The sequence below is a fragment of the Ostrea edulis genome, chromosome 7 (genome assembly GCF_947568905.1).
Source record: "Ostrea edulis chromosome 7, xbOstEdul1.1, whole genome shotgun sequence".
Lineage (NCBI taxonomy): Eukaryota > Metazoa > Mollusca > Bivalvia > Ostreida > Ostreidae > Ostrea > Ostrea edulis.
In genome coordinates, this window is record NC_079170.1 from 55,977,690 (window position 1) to 55,999,418 (window position 21,729).

Below are 21,729 nucleotides of genomic sequence, written 5' to 3' on the forward strand. Positions count from 1 at the left end.
ACTGCTTAATCGGCTCTACGCTATTTTGTTATTTATAGAACTGAAGTTATTTATCTCATCACAATTAAACAATTGTTTACAGAGATGTAGTATTTTACATAAAAGTGATGGTAATAAACCATTAAATGTTTTAAGGCATGCATGTGTATGGAGATTAACAACATCTGCAGTTTAAGATTCGAGTATAGTCAGGAGCATATTTTATTAATAATTCTTTTAAAGGAACATAATTTTCTTAGAAAAGATTGTTTGTTTAAAATCATTATATTTTTAAATGTGATAATATTTTTGAAACGTTTTTGTTTCGGTGATAAACATTGTTTTCTTACATCAATCAGAGACTTGCAATTAAACATGTAGTGGAATACAAGAGGCAAGTAGGATGACAGTTGTATTTTTTATTAAAATAGGTTAGTTACGGCGTCCAGGTGTTGCTAAAACACGGAACGGAAAATATTTTATGTAATAATAATATGAGGAGGTTAGCATTTTGTAAAATCAAAACAAAAGGCTTATGACCGAGGGAAGCAGAAATTACAGAGAGAACGGTAAGACATGTTCAGAATCCAATATTTCATATACTTCACCCAAATACATTTATATTTTAAATCATTATATTTAATTTATTATCAAAAATATTAAACAAGCGCCTGTTGGTATCACCCCCTTTTCCCAGCTTTGTCATTTCCTGACCCCCTCCCCCTGCTCCCACCGGTTGTGACAGTATGTTGTAAAAAAAAAAAAGTACAAATCTACTGAAAAAGACTTGAATTATAATTTAATCTTTCAAATTTTATTACTTTTTGCTCGCTGCCACTATAAGAAAGGATTTTATGAACCTAACCAATGAATGAGAGACCCCCCTGAAAACAACATTGAAAAATATAAAATGATTTTCTCAAAAATTATAATGATTTAAATTTTTATGCCCCCGAGATCGAAGATCGGGGCATATTGTTTTTGTCCTGTCTGTCATTCTGTAATTCTGTCTGAAACTTTAACCTTGCTAACTTTTGAACAGTAAGTGATAGAGCTTTGATATTTCACATGAGTATTCCTTGTGACAAGACCTTTCTGTGGGTACCAACATTTTTTACCCTGTGACCTTGACGTTTGACCTACTTTTTGAAAACTTTAACCTTGCTAATAACTTTTGAACAGTAAGAGATAGAGCTTTGATATTTCACATGAGTATTCCTTGTGACAAGACCTTTCCGTGGGTACCAACATTTTTTACCCTGTGACCTTGACATTTGACCTACTTTTTGAAAATTTTAACCTTGCTTATAACTTTTTAACGGTAAGTGATAGAGCTTTGATATTTCACATGAGTATTCCTTGTGACAAGACCTTTCCGTTGGTACTAAACCTTTTGACCTTGACATTTGACCTACTTTTAATTTTTTTTTTTACATAGGTCATAACTTCTAAATGGTAAATATGAGAGCTTTCATATTGTACATGAGCATTTCTGGTGGCAAGATCTTTCTACTGGTACCAAGATATTTGTCCTTTTGACCATGGCCATTTTTGGAATTAGCCATTATCGGGGGCATTTGTGTTTCACAAACACATCTTGTTTTAAATATTTTGTACAAACCACACTCCCTGTAAGACTGTATTACTGAATACTAAATATATCTTTCATAAAGAATGTACATACAAGTATACACTGCATTATGTGTAAATGTACATGTGCGTTAAAGACGAGGGGGGTATAAACCCTATGTGTTCTTTCCATTCTCTAACCTCTGCTCGCTACATCTAACACCTCTGTCAATGCCGAAATTACAAGATTCTTGTAAAACGCTTTGAAAACGTTTATACAAACATTCAACTTAGCTATAATCAATTCATGGTGCAGAATTTTAAGATAAAATTGTTTTACCGCTTGTGAACAAATTCCTAAAATTTTGATTTTAATCAGAATAAAACTTATTTGTCTGATTTTTAATGTTATCTTAGCTACATTAACTATTTTTAAATTTCCGTTCCATTTTCTGTCCCGTTCCGCGTTTTAGCAAAAACCCCAGAGTCCGATACCAACATGGAATGAACGAATGAATGAACGAGTGAGTGACATATGACAGTTCTCTTTTCGAACTATGTCAACGAGTTTCCTGAAAGCATAATTATCTTGGAATACAAAAAGAAATAATTCTGAAACTAAATGATAGTCCTTTCAAAACTTTAACCTTGCTCATAGCTCTTGAATATTGGGTGATAGGGCTCTCATATGTCATGTGTGCATTTCTTGTGACAAAATCTTTTTTCTTTCATTTGTTTGGCTTTCATATTTTTCATATACAGTGGAACCCCGTTATTACGTTTTCCATTTTGTCACGATAAAATAACGTAATACCAGGGGCAACGTAATAAACGTTCCCAGTGAAATCCGTTAAAATTATCATTTGGAAATTGTATATCATCCGTTGGTACTCCGTGAAGGGGTGTGTGAATATATCTTTACTGTTTCTTTGTTTAAAAGACTATGATACTTTGCTTTATTTACATCTTATCTTTAATGTCCGTAATTCTTCATGTTCTTATCCCTTTTCTTTATTTCGGTGTAGGATACATAAGGATGTTTTGATAAACGTTGCTTTTTCTGCATTCGTTTGGACCGCCATTTTGTTCAACTTTAAAACAATGCGTTCATGTAAATTTCTCTCAATAACTTGTTCCGGTTCGTATTCAACATTCGTATTAAAAAAAATAACAAAACATCGTTTTTATTAAGTTCCCTAATTACACAATACACAACACAATAAAAAAATCCCACCCCAAAAAACAACAAAACTATAGACACAAAACGCACACGATACCCAACACTTACACACTTCTCACCAACATAAACATGCACGGAGAACAATTTAAGCGCAATCCACATAAAAAAAATATAATGATGCACGAAGATTTCATTTATAACGCTAAATGATGGCACTAAAATCACGTGCGCAGCAAGGGATTTTAAAATATTCACTGAGGTAAATGCCATGCACGAATCGGCCGATAGATTGGTGTATGTATGGACGAGATTTACGAACACCCAAGCTGCATGTCCAAACAACGAACATTTTTTTTAATTGAACACCTTTAGTCACCTATGTCCAAGCAGTTACCCAAGCGGTTGTAACATTGCTACGATAAATCTTGTCTTTCTTGTTTGGTACCAAAGCTGTCCGTGAATAGAGTTTTAATAGTGAAGGTAATCACACTATGCTGAACACGCAGGTGGTTGAAAAATTATTTCTTTGATTATCAAAATATGCAAAATGAAGTAAATTTCATAGAGTACAATTTCTAAATAAACATTATTTAATTGTTTATCACTAGCTTCTATACCGGGTATTCACCTGTATTGATGTCACTAGATCTATTGAAGCGTGATCAGTCAAGTGTCTCTAATCCCCAAACAGACCAGGAAATGTACGTGGTGACTGCCTCAGGCAGTCAAGGTGTGAATGGCTTATTATTTTGAGAATCACTATTGAATAATTAGGGGTTTATTACGTTTTTGTCGGAATTTTTACAACGTAATACCGAGTCCCGGCATTTTAGGACAACGTAATAACGAGGTCTATTTTATATAGGTTTGTTAAGAAATGGTTTTGTGCTTTGAAATTCCAACGTAATATGCGGACTAACGTAATAAAGGGGGAACGTAATAACGGGGTTCCACTGTAGATTCCTTATGGCTAGACCTTTCATTTGATACCATGATGTTTGACTTTGTGACCTTAGAGTTTGACCCAAATCTCAAAACTTTAATTAAAACTTCAACCTTGTTCATAATTTTTTAATGATGAGTGATTTATCTTTCATATTTCATGTATGCATTCCTTGTTACAAGGCCTTTCTTTTTGTACCAAAGTTTTTACTGTAACCTTGACCTTGGATTTTGACTTACTTTTAGGAAAAGTCAACCTAGACAATACCGTACAAGATAGAGCTTTCATATTGTGCACATAAATTCCTTATGGCAAGACCTTACATTTCATACCGAGATTTTTATGCCCCGGAAATCGAAGATCAGGGGGCATATTGGTTTTGTTCTGTCTGTCATTCTGTAATTATGTCATTCTGTAATTCTGTCTGAAACTTTAACCTTGCTAATAACTTTTGAACAGTAAGTGATAGAGCTGCGATATTTCACATGAGTATTCCTTATTACAAGACCTTTTTTTTTACCCTGTGACCTTGACCTTGGAGATTGACTTACTTTTTGAAAACTTTAACCTTGCTGATAACTTTTGAAAAGTAAGTGATAGAGCTTTGATATTTCACATGAGTATTCCTTATGACAAGACCTTTCCTTGGGTATCAACAGTTTTTACCCTGTGACTTTGACCATGGAGTTTGACCTACTTTTTAAAAACGTTAACCTTGCCAATAACTTTTGAACAGTAAGAGCTAGAGTTTTGATATTTCACATGAGTATTCCTTGTAACAAGACCTTTCCATTGGTACTAAACATTTTGACCTTGACCTACTTTTAAAATAATTGACATTGGTCATAACTTCTAAATGGTAAATATTAGAGCAGCTCAAGGTTCAAAATTAACTTTTTCAACCATTAGCACTAGTCCATACGGACTAAAGACTATTGATGTTCTCTAGTCCGCAAAGCATTTCACTAGTCCGTCCAGTATATCACATGAAATGATCTTCACTGTATTCAATAGTATTTAATCAAACCAAACACATCACATTTGCAAATAATTCAGACCACCATACTTTATTTTGCATTCAAGATCTTTAGAAGCATACAGTAACCTCCGAGTTAATCACGTATTCCCTTTTATAAACGTCCATAAGTGCGTTTGAGATTGACGTTCCCGTTCTCATGCTCAGATCTTTAACGGGGGCATTTGTGTTTCACAAACACATCTTGTTTACCTTGTGACCTTTTGAAATGGTTATGTTGTGACCCTTTGGAGTTATGTTGGGGTCACAATATAGGGTCAAAATGTTTAATAGGAATAAAGATTAAAATCTTTTTAAAATCACAACAGCTGAACAACAGCAGTTGCAGGTGACTCAGGTGAGCATTGTGGCCTGGGCCTATTGTTTAAATGAGGTATGATCTGCCATTCAAAACCTATCATCATTGCATGATCTCAAAACTTAAAACTTATTGATCCACTGGGTCACCATTTTTGTTTTGTTTGTGGAAACCGAAAGACCCCCTACCCTCTAAGTTTAATACACAGAAACCTTGCAAATTCAGGATCAGTGCCTATGCATAATCAATATAATTGTCAAATATGATTGTGTCTTGTGTTGATTTTGAATCTGATAATTGACTTCTTTTCCATCTTTAATTATACAGTACCATCAGAAGTTGAAAAACTAAAAGCAGAGAAAAGAGGAGAAAATTACCTGGAATTGGGATGGTTTCCACCCAAGAGGATTAATGGAAAGTTAATGGACTATAAAGTTATGTTTCGCAAAGGTAAGTGTTTTACAGTACTAATTTGTTTTGTTTTGTTTTTATATGCCTGCATAAAAATGTGGGCGTATTATGCTATACCGCTGTCATCCATCTGTCCGTCTGTCCCTTTCACTTTGTCTTTGCAACTCCTCCTAAACCCTTTGGGGAATTTTGATGAAACTTGGTACAAAGAAAGATCACAATGTGGAGCTGTGCATATTGCAAGGGGAATGCTGTCCAATGTTCTTTAAAGGAGTTGTGGCCCTTGGACTTAATTTTTTCTATTCAAAATACTTTGTCTTCGCAACTCCTCTTAAACCCTGTTGGGGATTTCAATGAAACTTAGTGTAAAGGAAGATCACAATGTGTAGATGTGCATATTACAAGGGGAATGCTGTCCCACTATTTTTGTAGAAGTTACAGCCCTTGGACTTAGATTTGTTTAATGCAAAATACATTGTTATTGCAACTCCAACGAAATCCTTTTGTGGATAATCGTTTCTTACTTGTGTAAATTCCTGGGTTAATAATGTATGCAGGCATATCATGTACTGGTTATGCAGTGCCCTATTTTTTTTTTTTTTTTTTTATTTTTATTTTTTTTTTTGTGTGTGCAAAATTGATACAGCATCTTTTATCTTTTCAGTTAGGGAGACAATGAAAATTACAACATTTTAATGGGAATTCACATCTTTTGTCAGCTCACTTGAGCTGAAGGCTCATATTAGCTTTCCTGATCTTGCATGTCTGTCAGATGTAAACATTTCACATCTTCTTGAGAACCAGTAGACCAATTTTGACCAAACATGGACATAAAGCAGCCTTGGTTATAAGGGATTTTATTTTCAAATGAAGAGGCATGTCATCTAAGGGAGAAAATTAAGAAAATAGTGTGGGGTACCCTCCCATGGTTTTCAAGTGAGGGCCTTCTTATTTTACAGAGTATTTGTATGGGTATGGAAGATGTGTGGGCCTTCCTATTTTACAGAGTATTTATATGGGAATGGAAGATGTGTGGGCCTTCCTATTTTACAGAGTATTTGTATGGGTATGGAAGATGTAGGGCCTTCTTATTTTACAGAGTATTTGTATGGGAATGGAAGATGTGAGGGCCTTCTTATTTTACAGAGTATTTGTTTGGGTATGGAAGATGTGAGGGCCTTCTTATTTTACAGAGTATGTGTATGGGAATGGAAGATGTGAGGGCCTTTCTATTTTACAGAGTATTTGTATGGGTATGGACGATGTGTGGGCCTTCCTATTTTACAGAGTATTTGTTTGGGTATGGAAGATGTGAGGGCCTTCTTATTTTACAGAGTATTTGTTTGGGTATGGAAGATGTGTGGGCCTTCCTATTTTACAGAGTATTTGTTTGGGTATGGAAGATGTGAGGGCCTTCTTTTACAGAGTATGTGTATGGGAATGGAAGATGTGAGGGCCTTTCTATTTTACAGAGTATTTGTATGGGTATGGAAGATGTGTGGGCCTTCCTATTTTACAGAGTATTTGTTTGGGTCTGGAAGATGTGAGGGCCTTCTTATTTTACAGAGTATTTGTTTGGGTATGGAAGATGTGTGGGCCTTCCTATTTTACAGAGTATTTGTTTGGGTATGGAAGATGTGAGGACCTTCCTATTTTACAGAGTATTTGTATGGGTATGGAAGATTGTGAGGACCTTCCTATTTTACAGAGTATTTGTATGGGAATGGAAGATGTGAGGGCCTTCTTATTTTACAAAGTATTTGTTTGGGTATGGAAGATGTGAGGGCCTTCGTATTTTACAGAGTATTTGTATGGGTATGGAAGATGTGCATGTAAGTGACAAAGATTTTGATTTTCTTAAATTTTTGAGAAAATTACAGGTTGTTGAACTTATCCCATTTTGAGGAAATTTTATATTGAATAAAGGACATGGTTTGTCCCTCTCACAATTTTGAAGCTAAGGCCTTTGTAAATAAGTTGAAGATGAGCATAGTGCAGAGATTTTGATTCTCAAATTTTTTTATTTTCTTTGATTATGTTTAAAATACAGGTTGTTGAACTTGGTGAGATTTGGGGAAATATTTTGCATTCAGGACCCATATTTACTAAAGTTCGTAGACGGAAACGTAGCGTAAATCTAGACGTAGCGTGCGTTTACGTGTGGGACGGTATTCACTAACAGTCGTAGACGTAGATTTACGTCAGAAATAAGCGTAACTCTACGTGTGCTATACTAGTACACGTGAGCTGATCGTAACTTAAAAATAAACAAAGCAAATGGCGACATTTTTTTCTCTCGATAATTTCTTGCGTAAAGACATTACAAATCCTTTAGATGCATATTAGCTGGTTAGTAATACACAAATTAATTGTATTTATCCAGATTATCGTTTTCTTTGAGATCATCTGCAATTGTGTGACAATTCTAAAAATTTTGAGCCCGATCTAATTTACCTTGTGGCGGATCTCGGTCTGATTTATAATCAAACCTTTCACTTCGCTCGATATACGGACAGTCACTGCGTGCTCCTAGGCAGCGACTGTCCGTATATCGAGCGAAGTGAGAGGTTTGATTTTAATCAGACTGAGCAGATCTAACCTTGCCTTTAGAAATATTGGGAAGCTTTTTATTTTACTCATGCAGGATATTTAAAAAAAAGAAAAGAATATTTGCCATTTATCTTATTATATATCTAGCATCTTTCAGGGAAATACATTTTTTTAATTTTCCAAACATGGTGGAATTAAATGTATACATGCAATGTTTTAGATTTGAAAAGAAGAGAGTCACTGCGTGTACAAAAATACATGGTGATCGGCAGCTATAGAAAAACTATTTCTACTTGATAGATAGGTGATCTTTACTTTGTGGTCATAAGCAAATACTGGTAGTTCAAATAACTATTTGTTACATTGTAACTTACACAACAGGGAAATGAGCCTCTAAATAAATATTTTAAAAAAAATATGCATTTCATTCGAATAAAATTTTGTGAAATTTGTTTCAGAGAGCAACTGTGATGCCTACTAGTTTAGTCATGTGTAGACTTTCAATCTTTCAGAGTGTGATTTCCTATTAACTATAATCCTACATGAGTCAAACCTTCATTGATAATGCATCTATGAATCTTTCTACCATTCATGATTTGTATGTAATTGACCTCTATATGTGATCAGCTAGGTAAAAGTCTTTGCAGTATATATTACCAAACTTCAAGGATGATGCCTTCAACATACATTTTTTTAAGCCCCCCCCCCCCCCCCCCCCCCAATTTACAAAAATCCCACTGATAAAAGTTCATTCTGAAGGCTTCTCACATTAATCCGACATATGTACAAATGCTCCCCTTTACAAATTTTAACCCACCAGACAACTTTGTTGACAAGTATTTAAGATTTATTTATATTGTCATCTTTTTAATATCAAGATGTTAAAATCATTCTAGAAATGGAAGTAATACATGTGCATGTCAATATCAATAACAATATGAAAATTCATCTAAAAATTTATTTATTAACAAATATAATTGCATGTACATAACTGTATGCATATACTTATTTTCTTAAACATGTATTGTAACAAATTCTATTTTGGTGAATATCAAACTTCTTTTTTTTTTTATTTTACTGTCAAATGTCCATATGATATAAATGAGTAAATAAATATATAAGATGACATCAATGTAGCAGATGGACCATCAGCATGGATTGGTCAGTGGGTAGAGTACCAGACTACGGGTCATGAGTTGGATTCTCAATCCTGGTATATATTTTTGAATCATTCCTATGCTCGTCCTTTCACACAATCATGGCAATGGAAGATGAGCATTTCTTGGTTTCACAAAAGATTTTTCAGGCCATTACAGCATTGTACCCATAGACCTAAAAAATAATAGTATTACATTGATTTAAATAACTGTCATTAGACTGCAATCAAATTTCATAAGGCTTGAAAAATACATGCAACATAATTGTTAGTTAAATGAACTGTAAAATTGTGATAATACTGATTTTATTGTATATTTATCACCATATCTGGAAAGATATCAGCAAGTATCACCTACAATTTCTAATTTCAAAAATTTATAACCCAAGACCCAAAAAAACACCGTACGGTTGCTCCACGGATCACTGAATGTGGGCGGAGCTTATCCATGGTCAATGTTATTTACCTGGAATTTACCTGGCCAAGAGATCGGCTGTTGTGTATATTTTTATGACATACACAGGAAATTTCTCAGGTTATTACAAATTATGCTTAGTGTCTTGATTTGTGCAAACAAACAAAAATTAAAATTTCTACCTACATGCATACCGCATTTCTATTTCCCGTAAACCTTCAAACTTGGTCATATTTATGTATTGCAAATGACAGGTTTAGCCCATTTCTAAACCTTTGCTTTTTAAAACTTCTAATTAAATTGTTATATATCGTATATAAATAATTTCCTAAATATAATATTACCCGGCGTTTCCGGGCACTTCAAGGTGTCCTGGGAGTTTGCGGTGTCGTGGGTGACGTAGGTAAAATATCCATGTTTTGAGAGAATGAATAAATCCAAGTAGATCTGTGTACATGTACAACCAAATGAAGAATGATCAAGATACCCCTCAATATGGGCCGTCTGTAGGGTTTCTGTAGCTGTAGTGTTTGCGTAATGGTGGTATCCCAAACAGAAGCTGACACGAAGTCTACCCCCCTCTCTCTCTCTCTCTCTCTCTCTCTCTCTCTCTCTCTCTAGGGTTTCTGTGGACGTAGTGTTTGTGTAACGATGGCATCCCAAACAGAAGCTGACATGAAGTCTACACCCTCTCTCTCTCTCTCTCTCTCTCTCTCTCTCTCTCTCTCTCTCTTTAGGGTTTCTGTGGACGTAGTGTTTGTGTAACGATGGTATGATATGTACCATGATAATTGATTTTGATTTGTTTAAAATTTGTAAGTACAGAAATGATTATGTTTACAAACAGTGGATATTCTTACATCATATAAATATATACTGTACATCCTTCATCCCAATCCTAACCCCGAGACATCATGGAAAAACTTTCAGGAGAGGATATGAAGAGAAATGCATCTAAATCGAGGAATGCTGCTGTCTGTTGGCAATTTATTTCCTGATCACTTTTATGACCCTTTGAAAAATAAAAGAAGTCAGCTAACTTGGATATCTAGTGTATGCTACATGTATAACACACTTAATTAATATCTCCAATTAATATATAGTCAGTTATTCTAAATCAAATAAATCAACATTGACTTCACACAGTTGTACAACTGTATTTGAATGTGATTTTGTTTCACAATATTTTCTAAATGTTTTGCACATGAATATGCACATACGATAATTGAAATGATGCTAAAAGAGACTGTAACTGTTCTCATCTGGTATCAGGTCCATTCGCCTGTAACTGTTCTCATCTGGTATCAGGTCCATTCACCCAATCGGAACTCCTCGAATGTCTCACGCACTCGACATAGATCTCGGATGCAATGCATCAAATTCACTCATGGATGCCACCGTATTACATCCGAGATCTATGTCGAGTGCGCGAGACATTCGAGGAGTTCCGATTGTCCATTCACCCTATCTACCTGTTCACCCAGAGTATATATTGTTAAAAAGCGATAATAATTTTCATATTTTATAACCAATGGAGGGGCATGTACAAATCACACATTTTAAAATTAGTGTCTGCATATCAATTTTTTATTTTTTAGATTCATTTCCCCCAATATTCTTGTTTTTCTTTTTGCAAAATGATGTGAAAGCATGTGCGTACTTGTGTACAGGTAGCTATGCTACTGCTTTGATCTTATCCCAGTCATGAAATAAAAAAAATGGGATAATTTTGAATTTCAATTATGGTATTGTCAAAAGTTTGAAGTTAACATGTACACAAAAGAGCTTGTGTCTTAATGTATAATTAGTGGGCACATATAAAATTGTAAATAACTAACACATATGTTAAAAGATCCAAGCATTATAGCAGCTACATAGGTGAGAACAAAATAGATAAGGGACTGTGATCCAAATGTGTCATGTACTGAATCCGTTTGAAGTCAATTTAACATTATTTAGGGGCCTAGTGACGAGTAGTCAGTGGTACAACAAAGGTTATTTCTACTCAAACAACTTAACTTACTTGTCAGTATGCCGACTTCTTTTTGAACATGTACAGCATCGCAGATCCATGCACAAGTCAAATGCGTTAAATTTGATGAACCTTCCATTTGATTTTGTAAACAACACTGAATATCGGTACAGTTGATCGACATGCCGTAGGCAGGCATACGTGTACGTTGAATTTCGTTGCTTTCTCACAAGGTTCTGTGTTCTTTTTCTTCATAATGCGGCGGTAGCACGGTGGATTCAAAGTAGATGAGCAAATTCACACTTTTTACGCTTCGAAGTGAAAATAGCCATTGCGCACGCGTAAGTGCAATCGTACACTTAAGAATTCGTAAGTTACGTTTGCGGCTACGAACGGTTTTGTGAATACCATTTTACGAATACGTAACTCTAATCTTAAGTCAGACGTAAATCCTACGTTTAGGTCTACGACTACGAACTTTAGTAAATATGGGTCCAGAACTCTTGGTTTGTCTATTTACCTCCTGTCACAGTTTTTATAGTGCAGTGGCAACAAGGTCAAATTCTAAGATGACCCCAACCTAGGGTAGAACAAAGTACAACCTATTTGATTTGATGCAGAATTTTGTCTAGATTATGGAAATGATGGTTGTAGTCTGATAAAATGTGTTTGACTTAGCCTAAATTTGGAATTTCTGTCACAAAGTCACACTATTTTTGTGAAAAAATTAGTGAGTACATTGTCTAATTATGACTGACTTTATGCAGGAAATCAAACAAAAATGGTTCTAAACCACGTAGCCTAACCCTGCCAATTATATCATGACTTTTATACGACAATACTGTGCAGATTTTTTGGATAATGAAAAAAATATGGACTTAAATTGTCAAAAACGTCTTCATTTTTCGTTCCGAGTACGCTCATTTCGTGTGTCTGACACACTGATTCATCATAGCAGTTGCATATACTACACATCAAAATTTGTGTCATTGACTCCTCTCTTGACTGGTACATAGTTTGCATGTGTGGCATAATCCATTAGGCTGTCAGACTGCAAAATGTTACCCCCACCCCCAAATTTGAGAAATTGTTAAACATTTGTGCATTTGTATAGAATGGCAATTATATCGAAGATAAAGTGGTTAATCATGCAAAACAATGCAAATTTATCATAAATAAGTTGTATTAGAGTCTAGATAAAATGTTTTAGTGCTGTTCTATAAAACTATGGCACATCTACTAAGTCATTGGTTACCTTTGCTCCGTAGTTATATGAAATTAAGGAGTTGGTGGATTTTTATTTCAATGTTATTTTGATATGCTAAAAGCCACACCCCAGAAAACCATTTATGAGTTGAAGCCAAATAGCAACAAGTTTAGAATTAAATATCCCACTATATTTATACCAACAACTTCAGTTATGTTAAGACAAAGAACATAGTACATCTGGGTATTTAGTAATTGTTAATGCTTGTGACATGAAAATATACTGAATAATTCATTAAAATCACAAGTAAATCTAAGTACCTAACACTGTTGAAGTACAGTATCTACTTTGTCATCAATGTGATATGTGAAATAACTATGCATCACTTATACATGTAACTGTCTTACATGATATACGTACATGTATATGCTCATACAATCTTTTCAATAAGTTTAGTGATTCAATGATTGTTAACTGTACAAGTTTACAATCACTTATGTCATATATGCTATAAGTGCACCATAAGTACAAAGTAAAAGAGATACAGTGAATGATAAGTTGTGAATGTAAATCAATATACATTTTCAAGTTAAGATAGTCATTGATACTCAGTTAAAATTATCATCATCACTGTCAGAGTCAGTAACAGTCTTTAGAATGTTCTGGCAGTCTCCATGGCATGCACAAAACTCAGTGCAGTGAAGGTGGGCCAGCAGACAGTGACACTTATTGGAGTGCTGGCGGTCATGATCTGTACAGTATATATGAGTGAGATCGCGGACTTCCACTGGTGCTGATTCTTTTGGTATAAATTACTGGTTCAAGCTGACCATCTGACAAATACCACCCGTTGCCAAAAGGAGTATCTGGGATCAGATTGGCGATGTGACTTTGACACCAGATGCTGGCCTGGTACCTTGCTCTGAGGAAATGCTGCTTGAAAGCATCATCTGTTGGTGGCAAGTTTGTCCATTTTCAAGGCCAGGAGGTACCGAAGCTGGTCCAAGGAAGAACATGTCTTCGCTTTCTTTCCATACAATCTGAGGACGTGCAGAAGAAACATCTACTTCCACGTTATTCTGCATTCCAAACGTTGTCAGTGAATGAATGTTCTTTCTCACACATGTTCCTGCAGTTTTGTGTAAGCAACGCGCTTTCCTATTCGATATAAACTGCTTGTGCTGTCACATCCCGTAAGTACATGTGCTGCTGGGAGACATTCACAGAACTTCACACCATGTTTTGCCACAATGGAATGAACAGGAATGTAACGTTGCCTGTTGTTTGTTGGGGTGTTATGGCCTGCCAGCATGTATACAAAATCAGTTAGCATATCTTTGCTGTAATAGCAGCACCAAAACATCAGTATCATCACTTCGAACAACCAGGTGATCATGAGTGGAAGATAAATCGATGGCATGAAGCAGCATTCTTGTATCCGTTTCTTCTTGGGAACTGAAGAGGCTTGAAATGGTAGCTGCTCCTGTGGACGTGGCAAGTTTTGCTATATGTCCTTCATGAAACCCTCCAACAAGGATGATTCTCTGGTCTCCTGATAGCATACTGGGTGCAACACTGACAATGTGGTCAGAGACAAAGGCAGCAAGGGCAGCTTTGTTTCCTGATACCTTAAGATATTGTCGGTAATAAATTAGGAACCTGACAATTTGCTTGGATAACGTATCCAGCTTGCTTTGTTCCTTCACGCCTGTTTCATTCAGCTGCCTTCAGACTAAGCTTATGATCATATCTGTTGCTTTGAAACAACCAGCAATCAACGAAAGAGGACCTATGTGTCAACAATAAGCTTCTCTTTGGCCTTGTTTATGACAGGCTTCTTCATATCGGCAAAGGTTTTGACTTTCAATCTTGACTCTGTGTCCCAGAAGTTCTTTGTCTTTGAGGAGGTGACTCTACTTGTAATGAACTCTCTATGTTTTGTTGTTCCTTGTTCCAGGAAATTGTTCAGACTTTCCCTCACTTCTTTTGAAGCCACTTGTCCAGTGATGATGTTGATCAGTTCTGCTGGCACTGTGTCTAGATCGAATGGATTCTGAATATTAGCTGCATTTTCAACTATCTTTAGAACATCATTCTCATCCCTTTCTCTTCTGGCTTTGCCTAGCTCTTGGTGTGGCTTATTATTCTGAGAGCTTTCCTTTGCAGTGAACGGTTCAACATATTCAGCTGTGATGTGCCAACGTGTTAACGCTGTCTTTCTTCTTGTCAGTCCAATTACACCGCCTTTGCTTTTCCCATCTCTGTTTACTGTTTGCTCTAATGCTTGATCAATTGCTACAGCATTGAAGCTGTGGCTTGGCGTTCTTTGGACCACGAATCCTCCATCAAGCTGATATAAAAATGTTGCTTATACAGTGCCACATGGTACCATGTAATACAGAATCCTCTGAGTATTGTATGTAAAGTTACATGCCCTAATTTGCACTAATTCATGTATGTTGTTGTGCATATAATAATTAACCACTTTCGTTTTGATATAATTACCATAGATGATTGATTGTATCTTGCTTAACGTCTCGCTCGAGAATTTTTCACTTATATGGAGACGTCACCAAGACCGGTGAAAGGCATCAAATTTAGGCGTATGCTCGGCGCTTACGGCCTTAGAGCAGTGAGGGTTCTTTAGCGTGCCACACCTACTGCGACACGGGGCATCCGTTTTTAAGGTCATCTCAGAGGACCTTTGACATTCACAACTGATGCCGAGCATTTGGCAATGGAACTGTCACTGTCTGTTTCAACGACTTAGGTCTGTTGCGGCCGGGTTTCGAACCCCCGGGGCGAACGCTCTAACCTCTAGGCCACCGCGGCGGTTGATAACCATAGAATCCCCCCCTCAAATTTGAGAAATCGTCAAAAAATTTGTGGATTTGTATTAAATGGTACAAAAATTACCATAGAATAACTTTTGTACCATTTAATACAAATGCACAAAATTGTTGACAATTTCTCAAATTTGGGGATGGGGGTAACATTTTGCAGTCTGACAGCCTAATGGATTATGCCACACATGCAAACTATGTACCAGTCAAGAGAGGAGTCAATGACACAAATTTTGATGTGTAGTATATGCAACTGCTATGATGAATCAGTGTGTCAGACACACGAAATGAGCGTACTCGGAACGAAAAATGAAGACGTTTTTGACAATTTAAGTCCATATTTTTTTCATTATCCAAAAAATCTGCACAGTATTGTCATATAAAAGTCATGATATAATTGGCAGGGTTAGGCTACGTGGTTTAGAACCATTTTTGTTTGATTTCCTGCATAAAGTCAGTCATAATTAGACAATGTACTCACTAATTTTTTCACAAAAATAGTGTGACTTTGTGACAGAAATTCCAAATTTAGGCTAAGTCAAACACATTTTATCAGACTACAACCATCATTTCCATAATCTAGACAAAATTCTGCATCAAATCAAATAGGTTGTACTTTGTTCTACCCTAGGTTGGGGTTACTCCCATTTTTAAGCCTCTTTTGAGAAATGACCACAGCACTATTAAGCTAGGATCTTTTATTCATACAATGCATAAAAAGTATGTTACAACCTGATGATGATGATGATGCAACAAAGTTCTACAAATCATTCTTAAGAAAAACACCCCATGTAAGCTTTTCAGGGGAATATGATGTACTGTTTTCAGTAATCTTGTTGAAAAATCCAGACAATGACGTTTTTGTGAATTAAAATATAAGTTTTAAGAGGGCAACCTCAAAATATAAACATGAACAATTTTCAAAATATGTGTATAGTCTGTTTAGAAGAGTGGTCCTATAACCTGGAATTATTAGTTCTTGCTATTAGAAATTTAAAGATTTTGTGTTGCTGCTGTAAAACATAGACCAAGAGACACTTGGGGATTATTTTACTGTTACCTTGGAACTTTATAACTTTAAAGGTGGGATTTTGATATATTCCTTGTGATGGTCATTTAATGGATACTTACATATTATCATTTATGTTATAAATCGTTACACTCAACCGAACATAAATAATTTATACTATAAATAAACACAGTGTGTACTTGTAGGTATATATAGAAGCGCTCTCAAGAGTGCAGTTTATTGGCATCTATTCACACATAAAAAATCTTTAAAAAAATACATCTTCTGTTCTCTACAATGAGAAAATAAGATCAGTTGTACTAAAACTATTCATAAATGCTTTGACGGGTGGTGGGTGAGTGCCCTGTCAAAACCCACAAGAAGAGAGCCTTTGAATGTGGCTTCTTCCTTACCCGCAACATCACAAGATGCCGTGCTTCTCTAATTTAAATACCTGTATAACAGGTAACAAAAATCGAAATAGAAAACAATGAAATTTAATTTCCATTAAAAATATAAGCATGTGTTCAATAGACACACATGTAACTAGGACTGTAATGAATACATTGTTAGTGATGCTGTTGCTGATGTTTTTCTCCATATTGTGATATTCATGGAGCTGTATCACTCACAGGCTTTTTGTTCAGATTTAAAGATGAAAATGACTTAATTGTTTAATCTATTTTATTATAGTTTCTGGTGGTGAATTGGGAAAGAAATTTATACAGACAAAGAAAAGCAACTCTAATGTCACTGCAGTGGATATGGTTAAACACAGAATAGTAGGATTAGAGCCAAACACATTGTACAGAGTAGATGTATTGGCAACAACAAAGACAGGAGCTGGAAGAAAAAAATCTGTGGATGTTATGACTGCAGACAGAGCTCGTACGTATATTGTATGATACAATCATACAGTTATTACAATTTCCTTGGAATTTCAATATATGAGCATGAAGATTTGTAGAAAAATTATGAGGTTCAGGTTTTAGGACAGGGCTATATGGATCATACAGTGAAAGTCGCCAATGGGTCACATTCCAGGATGGAGCTATATGGATAAGAAAATTACTTAAATTCCTAAAAATATAGGAAGAAACAAATTTTTACGGAGTATAAAGGTTTCTACCGAGTTTGTAAAATTTATATCCTTTGAACTGCAATGAAAGAGATCAATTAATGAAAATGCATTAAATCTTTAAAGATCCAATTTTAAGTTAATACCCTCAAATTTTACCTGTATGGTGATCACTGGTAAGCAGCCTGTCAATCAAACTTTTGACAATAAATCTCAGGGGGATCTGCAGAGTCCACAGTCTTGGTTTGTGAGAAAGGTGTTTTGGTAACAATAACATCCAACAATTACCAGCATTCTTCAGAGCTTGCAGTAGCAGAGGTTTGATAGCATTGACCTCTCCACAACTGCTATTGTCTTGTAATTCATATTTTAAAAAAAGTCCCTTAAGTAATGATTATTTATCATTGTATGTTTTTTCTTTTACATCTTCATGATATTCATTACTCATAAACGTTTAGCTCATATTTTGCTCTGAGCAGACAATGTGTCCATGATCCTGAACTGGGGTCATTTGACAAAAGGCTGAATATTATTTGATGATGTACTGAAATGATAATGGTTCTAATTTGTGTCTTGCAGAGTTGTCAAAAACAGTCGGTATAGCCAGTAAAAAATTCTCTGGACCGATAACTTGCTAGAAAACGTCGGTCCAAATGACCGATTGAAAATCAGGCGTTCTCTGATTACTTTAGAGCTTGGGTTTGGGATGCGCAAGTGAAGGTCACTCAAACAAAATGGCCATATGGCTAATTAAATTCAATTGGCAATCCTCGGCTAACTTCGCTACACTCCATACTAACAGTGTGTGAGGTACGAGTCACAGAAGGAGTTCTGAGTGGATAAAATTTAGTCAGGTTCCCAAGACCCCTCTGTATTTATTGTCCCCCACCGCAACGCTGAAGGGGACATAGAAATACTGGTGTCCGTGCGTCCCACTTCACTTTGTGGACACAACTCCTCAGAAACCGCTCAACAGATTTTGTTCATATTAAGTAGGATTGTTAGTCACCATTTGTAGTTGATCATATTATACCGGAATTTTGATTCGACAATTTTGACAGGAGTTATGGGACTTTGTTGAATTTGTACATGCTACACTATAGTAACACTTTGTGGACGCAACTCCTCCGAAACCGCTCAATGGATTTTGTTCATATTTTGTAGGATTGTTAGTCACAATGTAGTTGATCATATTTCGCTGCCATTTTGATTTGACAATTTTGACAGGAGTTATGGGACTTTGTTGAATTTGTACAAGGTCCATGGGCCTCTTGTTATCACTTGAAACATTTCAGTTCTCAGACCCAATACGAAATATTAAAACTATAAAAATTTTGAACTCTTCAGAAAAAGAAGTTTCAACAAGAGGCCCACAGTCCTTATTAGTCACTTGAGTACTGGTCATAAGTATCACCAGTCCCAAGGCCTTTGAAATCTAAGGGGGGGGGGGGGGGGATCCTGCTTTAAATACTAATACTCAACAAAAGTACATGTATAAGTTTTAAAATCAAATCTCTCTTTTAAATGTACTTGAAAGTGCTTATAATGATGAAAGGCTTTACATAATATATACGTAACATTAATTCAACTTGACTAATTTGGACCCATCCTAGAGTCAATACCCTGGGGTTAACGTTGCAAAATTCACAAGTTTGGTATTTGCTTTTCCTAAATATGCATTTAATTTGTATACCATATCAGCAAACTTCAAGAAGTATTTCAAATGATAAAGAAAATATAATCACTATAATAATTTTGTCTCCACCCTGAAACCAAACCCTTACCCCAGGTAGGATCATCAAATTTACAATTTTGGTAAAGGACTGCCTACTCCTTCTAACCAAGCAAAACCTTGGTTGTAAACATTAAATATTGTACATGCTAAATATAGTACAAGTACAGTACTTTGTGTGGTATTCAGGTAATCACTTTCCATGTACAGTACTTTGTGTCCTATGGTCGTCTTGTTTATTACAGCTCTCAGTCCTCCAATAGTCTATGTTGAAATGCTTCCAGAGAAAATTGGTTTCAATGTGTCCTGGAAATCTGTCAGCATAGTCAACATTGTCAATATGAAAGAATCAGGTAAATATTTCTTAAAAACTCTTTAGCCATCAAGGCATATTCAGCCACTTCTAATAGAATATTCTTTAAAGTTATGTGGTGTCCACAGCATTGAAGAATTCAATAACTCACCTTTTGATGCAGAATTCATAGGCTCTTTTTCTTTTCACCTTTTATTTGAAAATAATACTTTGAATGTGATGTCCAAAACATTTTCAAGATGCAAGCAGGCACACATGGGCAAGTTACCATATACCTTGCAGAAAATTTGGTTAGCATAAACCAACTTGATTTTGAAAAAGGTCAAAATGACAAAATACCATTCCTATATACAACCATCTTGAACATGATTGTAATCTAAGAAAAAAGGGAGGAAGGTTTTAATAATTAAATGATTGCATTGTATTTAGACCATATTATGTTTTGTAAAGTGAATATGATATGATTTTTTTTATAGAGGGTACTTTCACTGAAGTAAAAAGAAGTAACAGTTCCCGGAATTGGGTGGTTTTGAATGAAGGTTTGGAAGAAGGAAGAACTTATGTTATTACAGTAACAGCAGTAGATGGCACAAGACTGGTGACCAGTGAAGAAATGAAAGTCACACTTTCTAACCCTGGTGAGTTACTTCACTTTCGTCTGTGGGGTCAAAATTCTGTGGATTTGCATTTCAGGTCTAGTTCGTGAGGTCATTATTCAATAGATTTGTGTACATTGAAAATAATTATTCTATCACACCAATTTAGCAGTACTGCAGATTAATGTCCAATCTGACATTCGTCGAGATTTGGTGTAGACATATACTTGAACATTCATGAAAAAATGGTGTAATTGTTTTTATACGCCCGTCATTAGGCGGGACGTATTATGTTATGGCGCTTTCCGTCCGGCTGGCTGTCCGTCCATCCATCCCAGGTCATGTTTTCCGGACTTTTTTCCATAACAGATGCATGTACAACTTTGAAATTTGGTCACAATATCTCTCTCAAGAATTGTAAGAGTGAGTGTGCATTTCAGCTGGATTGGTCCATCCTTGACCTACTTTAGGGCTATAAGTAGGTCAAACAGTTTTCCAGACTTTTTTTCGTTACAGATACAGATATTGCCCTGAAATTTACACATAAGCTTTCTTTCAGAGGAATACAAGTTCAGTTTGCATTTCAGCTGGATTGGTCCATCCATCCATGACCTACATTAAGACTAAAAGTAGGTCAAACAGTTTGCCGGGCTCTTTTTCATTATGGATACAGATTTGCCTTGAAATTTAGTCAAAGGTTTCCTGTTGGAGGAATACAAGTTGAGTTTGCCTTTCAGCTGGATTGGTCCATCCATAATCTACTTTTCAGCTAGATATAGATCAAACAGTTTTCCGGGCTTTTTTTCATTACGGATACAGATATTGTCCTGATATTTAGTCCTAGGCTTCCTCTCAGAGGAATACAAGTTTAGTTTGCATTTCAGCTGGATTGGTTCATCCTTGACCTACTTTTGGAGTAAAAATAGGTCAGACAGTTTTCCGGGCTTTTTTTAATTATACGGATACAGATATTGCCCTAATATTTAATCAAAGGCTTCCTCTCGGAGGAAGACAAGTGCAGTTAACATTTCAGCTGGATTGACGCACAATGACCTACAGTACTTTAGGGGTTGAAGTAGGTCAAACAGTTTTCCAGATTGTTTTTGGTATGGTCACAGGTATTGCTCTGAAATTTAGTCACAACCTCCCTTTCAGAGAAATACATAATCAGTTCACATTTCAACTTGATTGGTGCACCTTGACCTACTTTAGAGCTAAAAGTAGATCAAATGGTTTCCTGGACTTTTTATCATCATAGACAGATATTGCACTGACATTTTGTTTCAACCTCACTCTCAGAGAAATACATAATCAGTTCACATGTCAGATGGATTGGTGCACCATGACCACTTTAAGGCTTTTCTATTCAGAGTGTGTGTTGTATCAATTCAGAGTGTACAATATGCTTCCAGGTTAAATTTCACTGTCCGACAGGCGTATAT

The 21,729-nt window shown here is 35.7% G+C and overlaps 1 protein-coding gene and 1 long non-coding RNA gene across 3 annotated transcripts in view; one reads left to right on the plus strand and one right to left on the minus strand.

Moving 5' to 3' along the window:
- LOC125653308 (neuroglian-like) overlaps positions 1-21,729 on the plus strand; it is a 135,278-nt gene that overhangs the window by 75,849 nt on the left and 37,700 nt on the right. For both annotated transcript variants that reach the window (XM_048882717.2, XM_048882718.2), the window contains exons 18-21: positions 5,333-5,455; positions 17,262-17,456; positions 19,624-19,731; positions 20,168-20,329. In XM_048882717.2, coding sequence (XP_048738674.2) covers positions 5,333-5,455; positions 17,262-17,456; positions 19,624-19,731; positions 20,168-20,329 — 588 coding nt within the window. The remainder of the gene's footprint in view (positions 1-5,332; positions 5,456-17,261; positions 17,457-19,623; positions 19,732-20,167; positions 20,330-21,729) is intronic.
- LOC130048263 (uncharacterized) lies at positions 8,956-11,377 on the minus strand. The gene is made up of 3 exons (XR_008797109.1): positions 11,001-11,377; positions 10,398-10,819; positions 8,956-9,298 (listed from the first exon to the last, which is right to left on the minus strand). It is a non-coding gene; the product is annotated as an uncharacterized LOC130048263 (long non-coding RNA).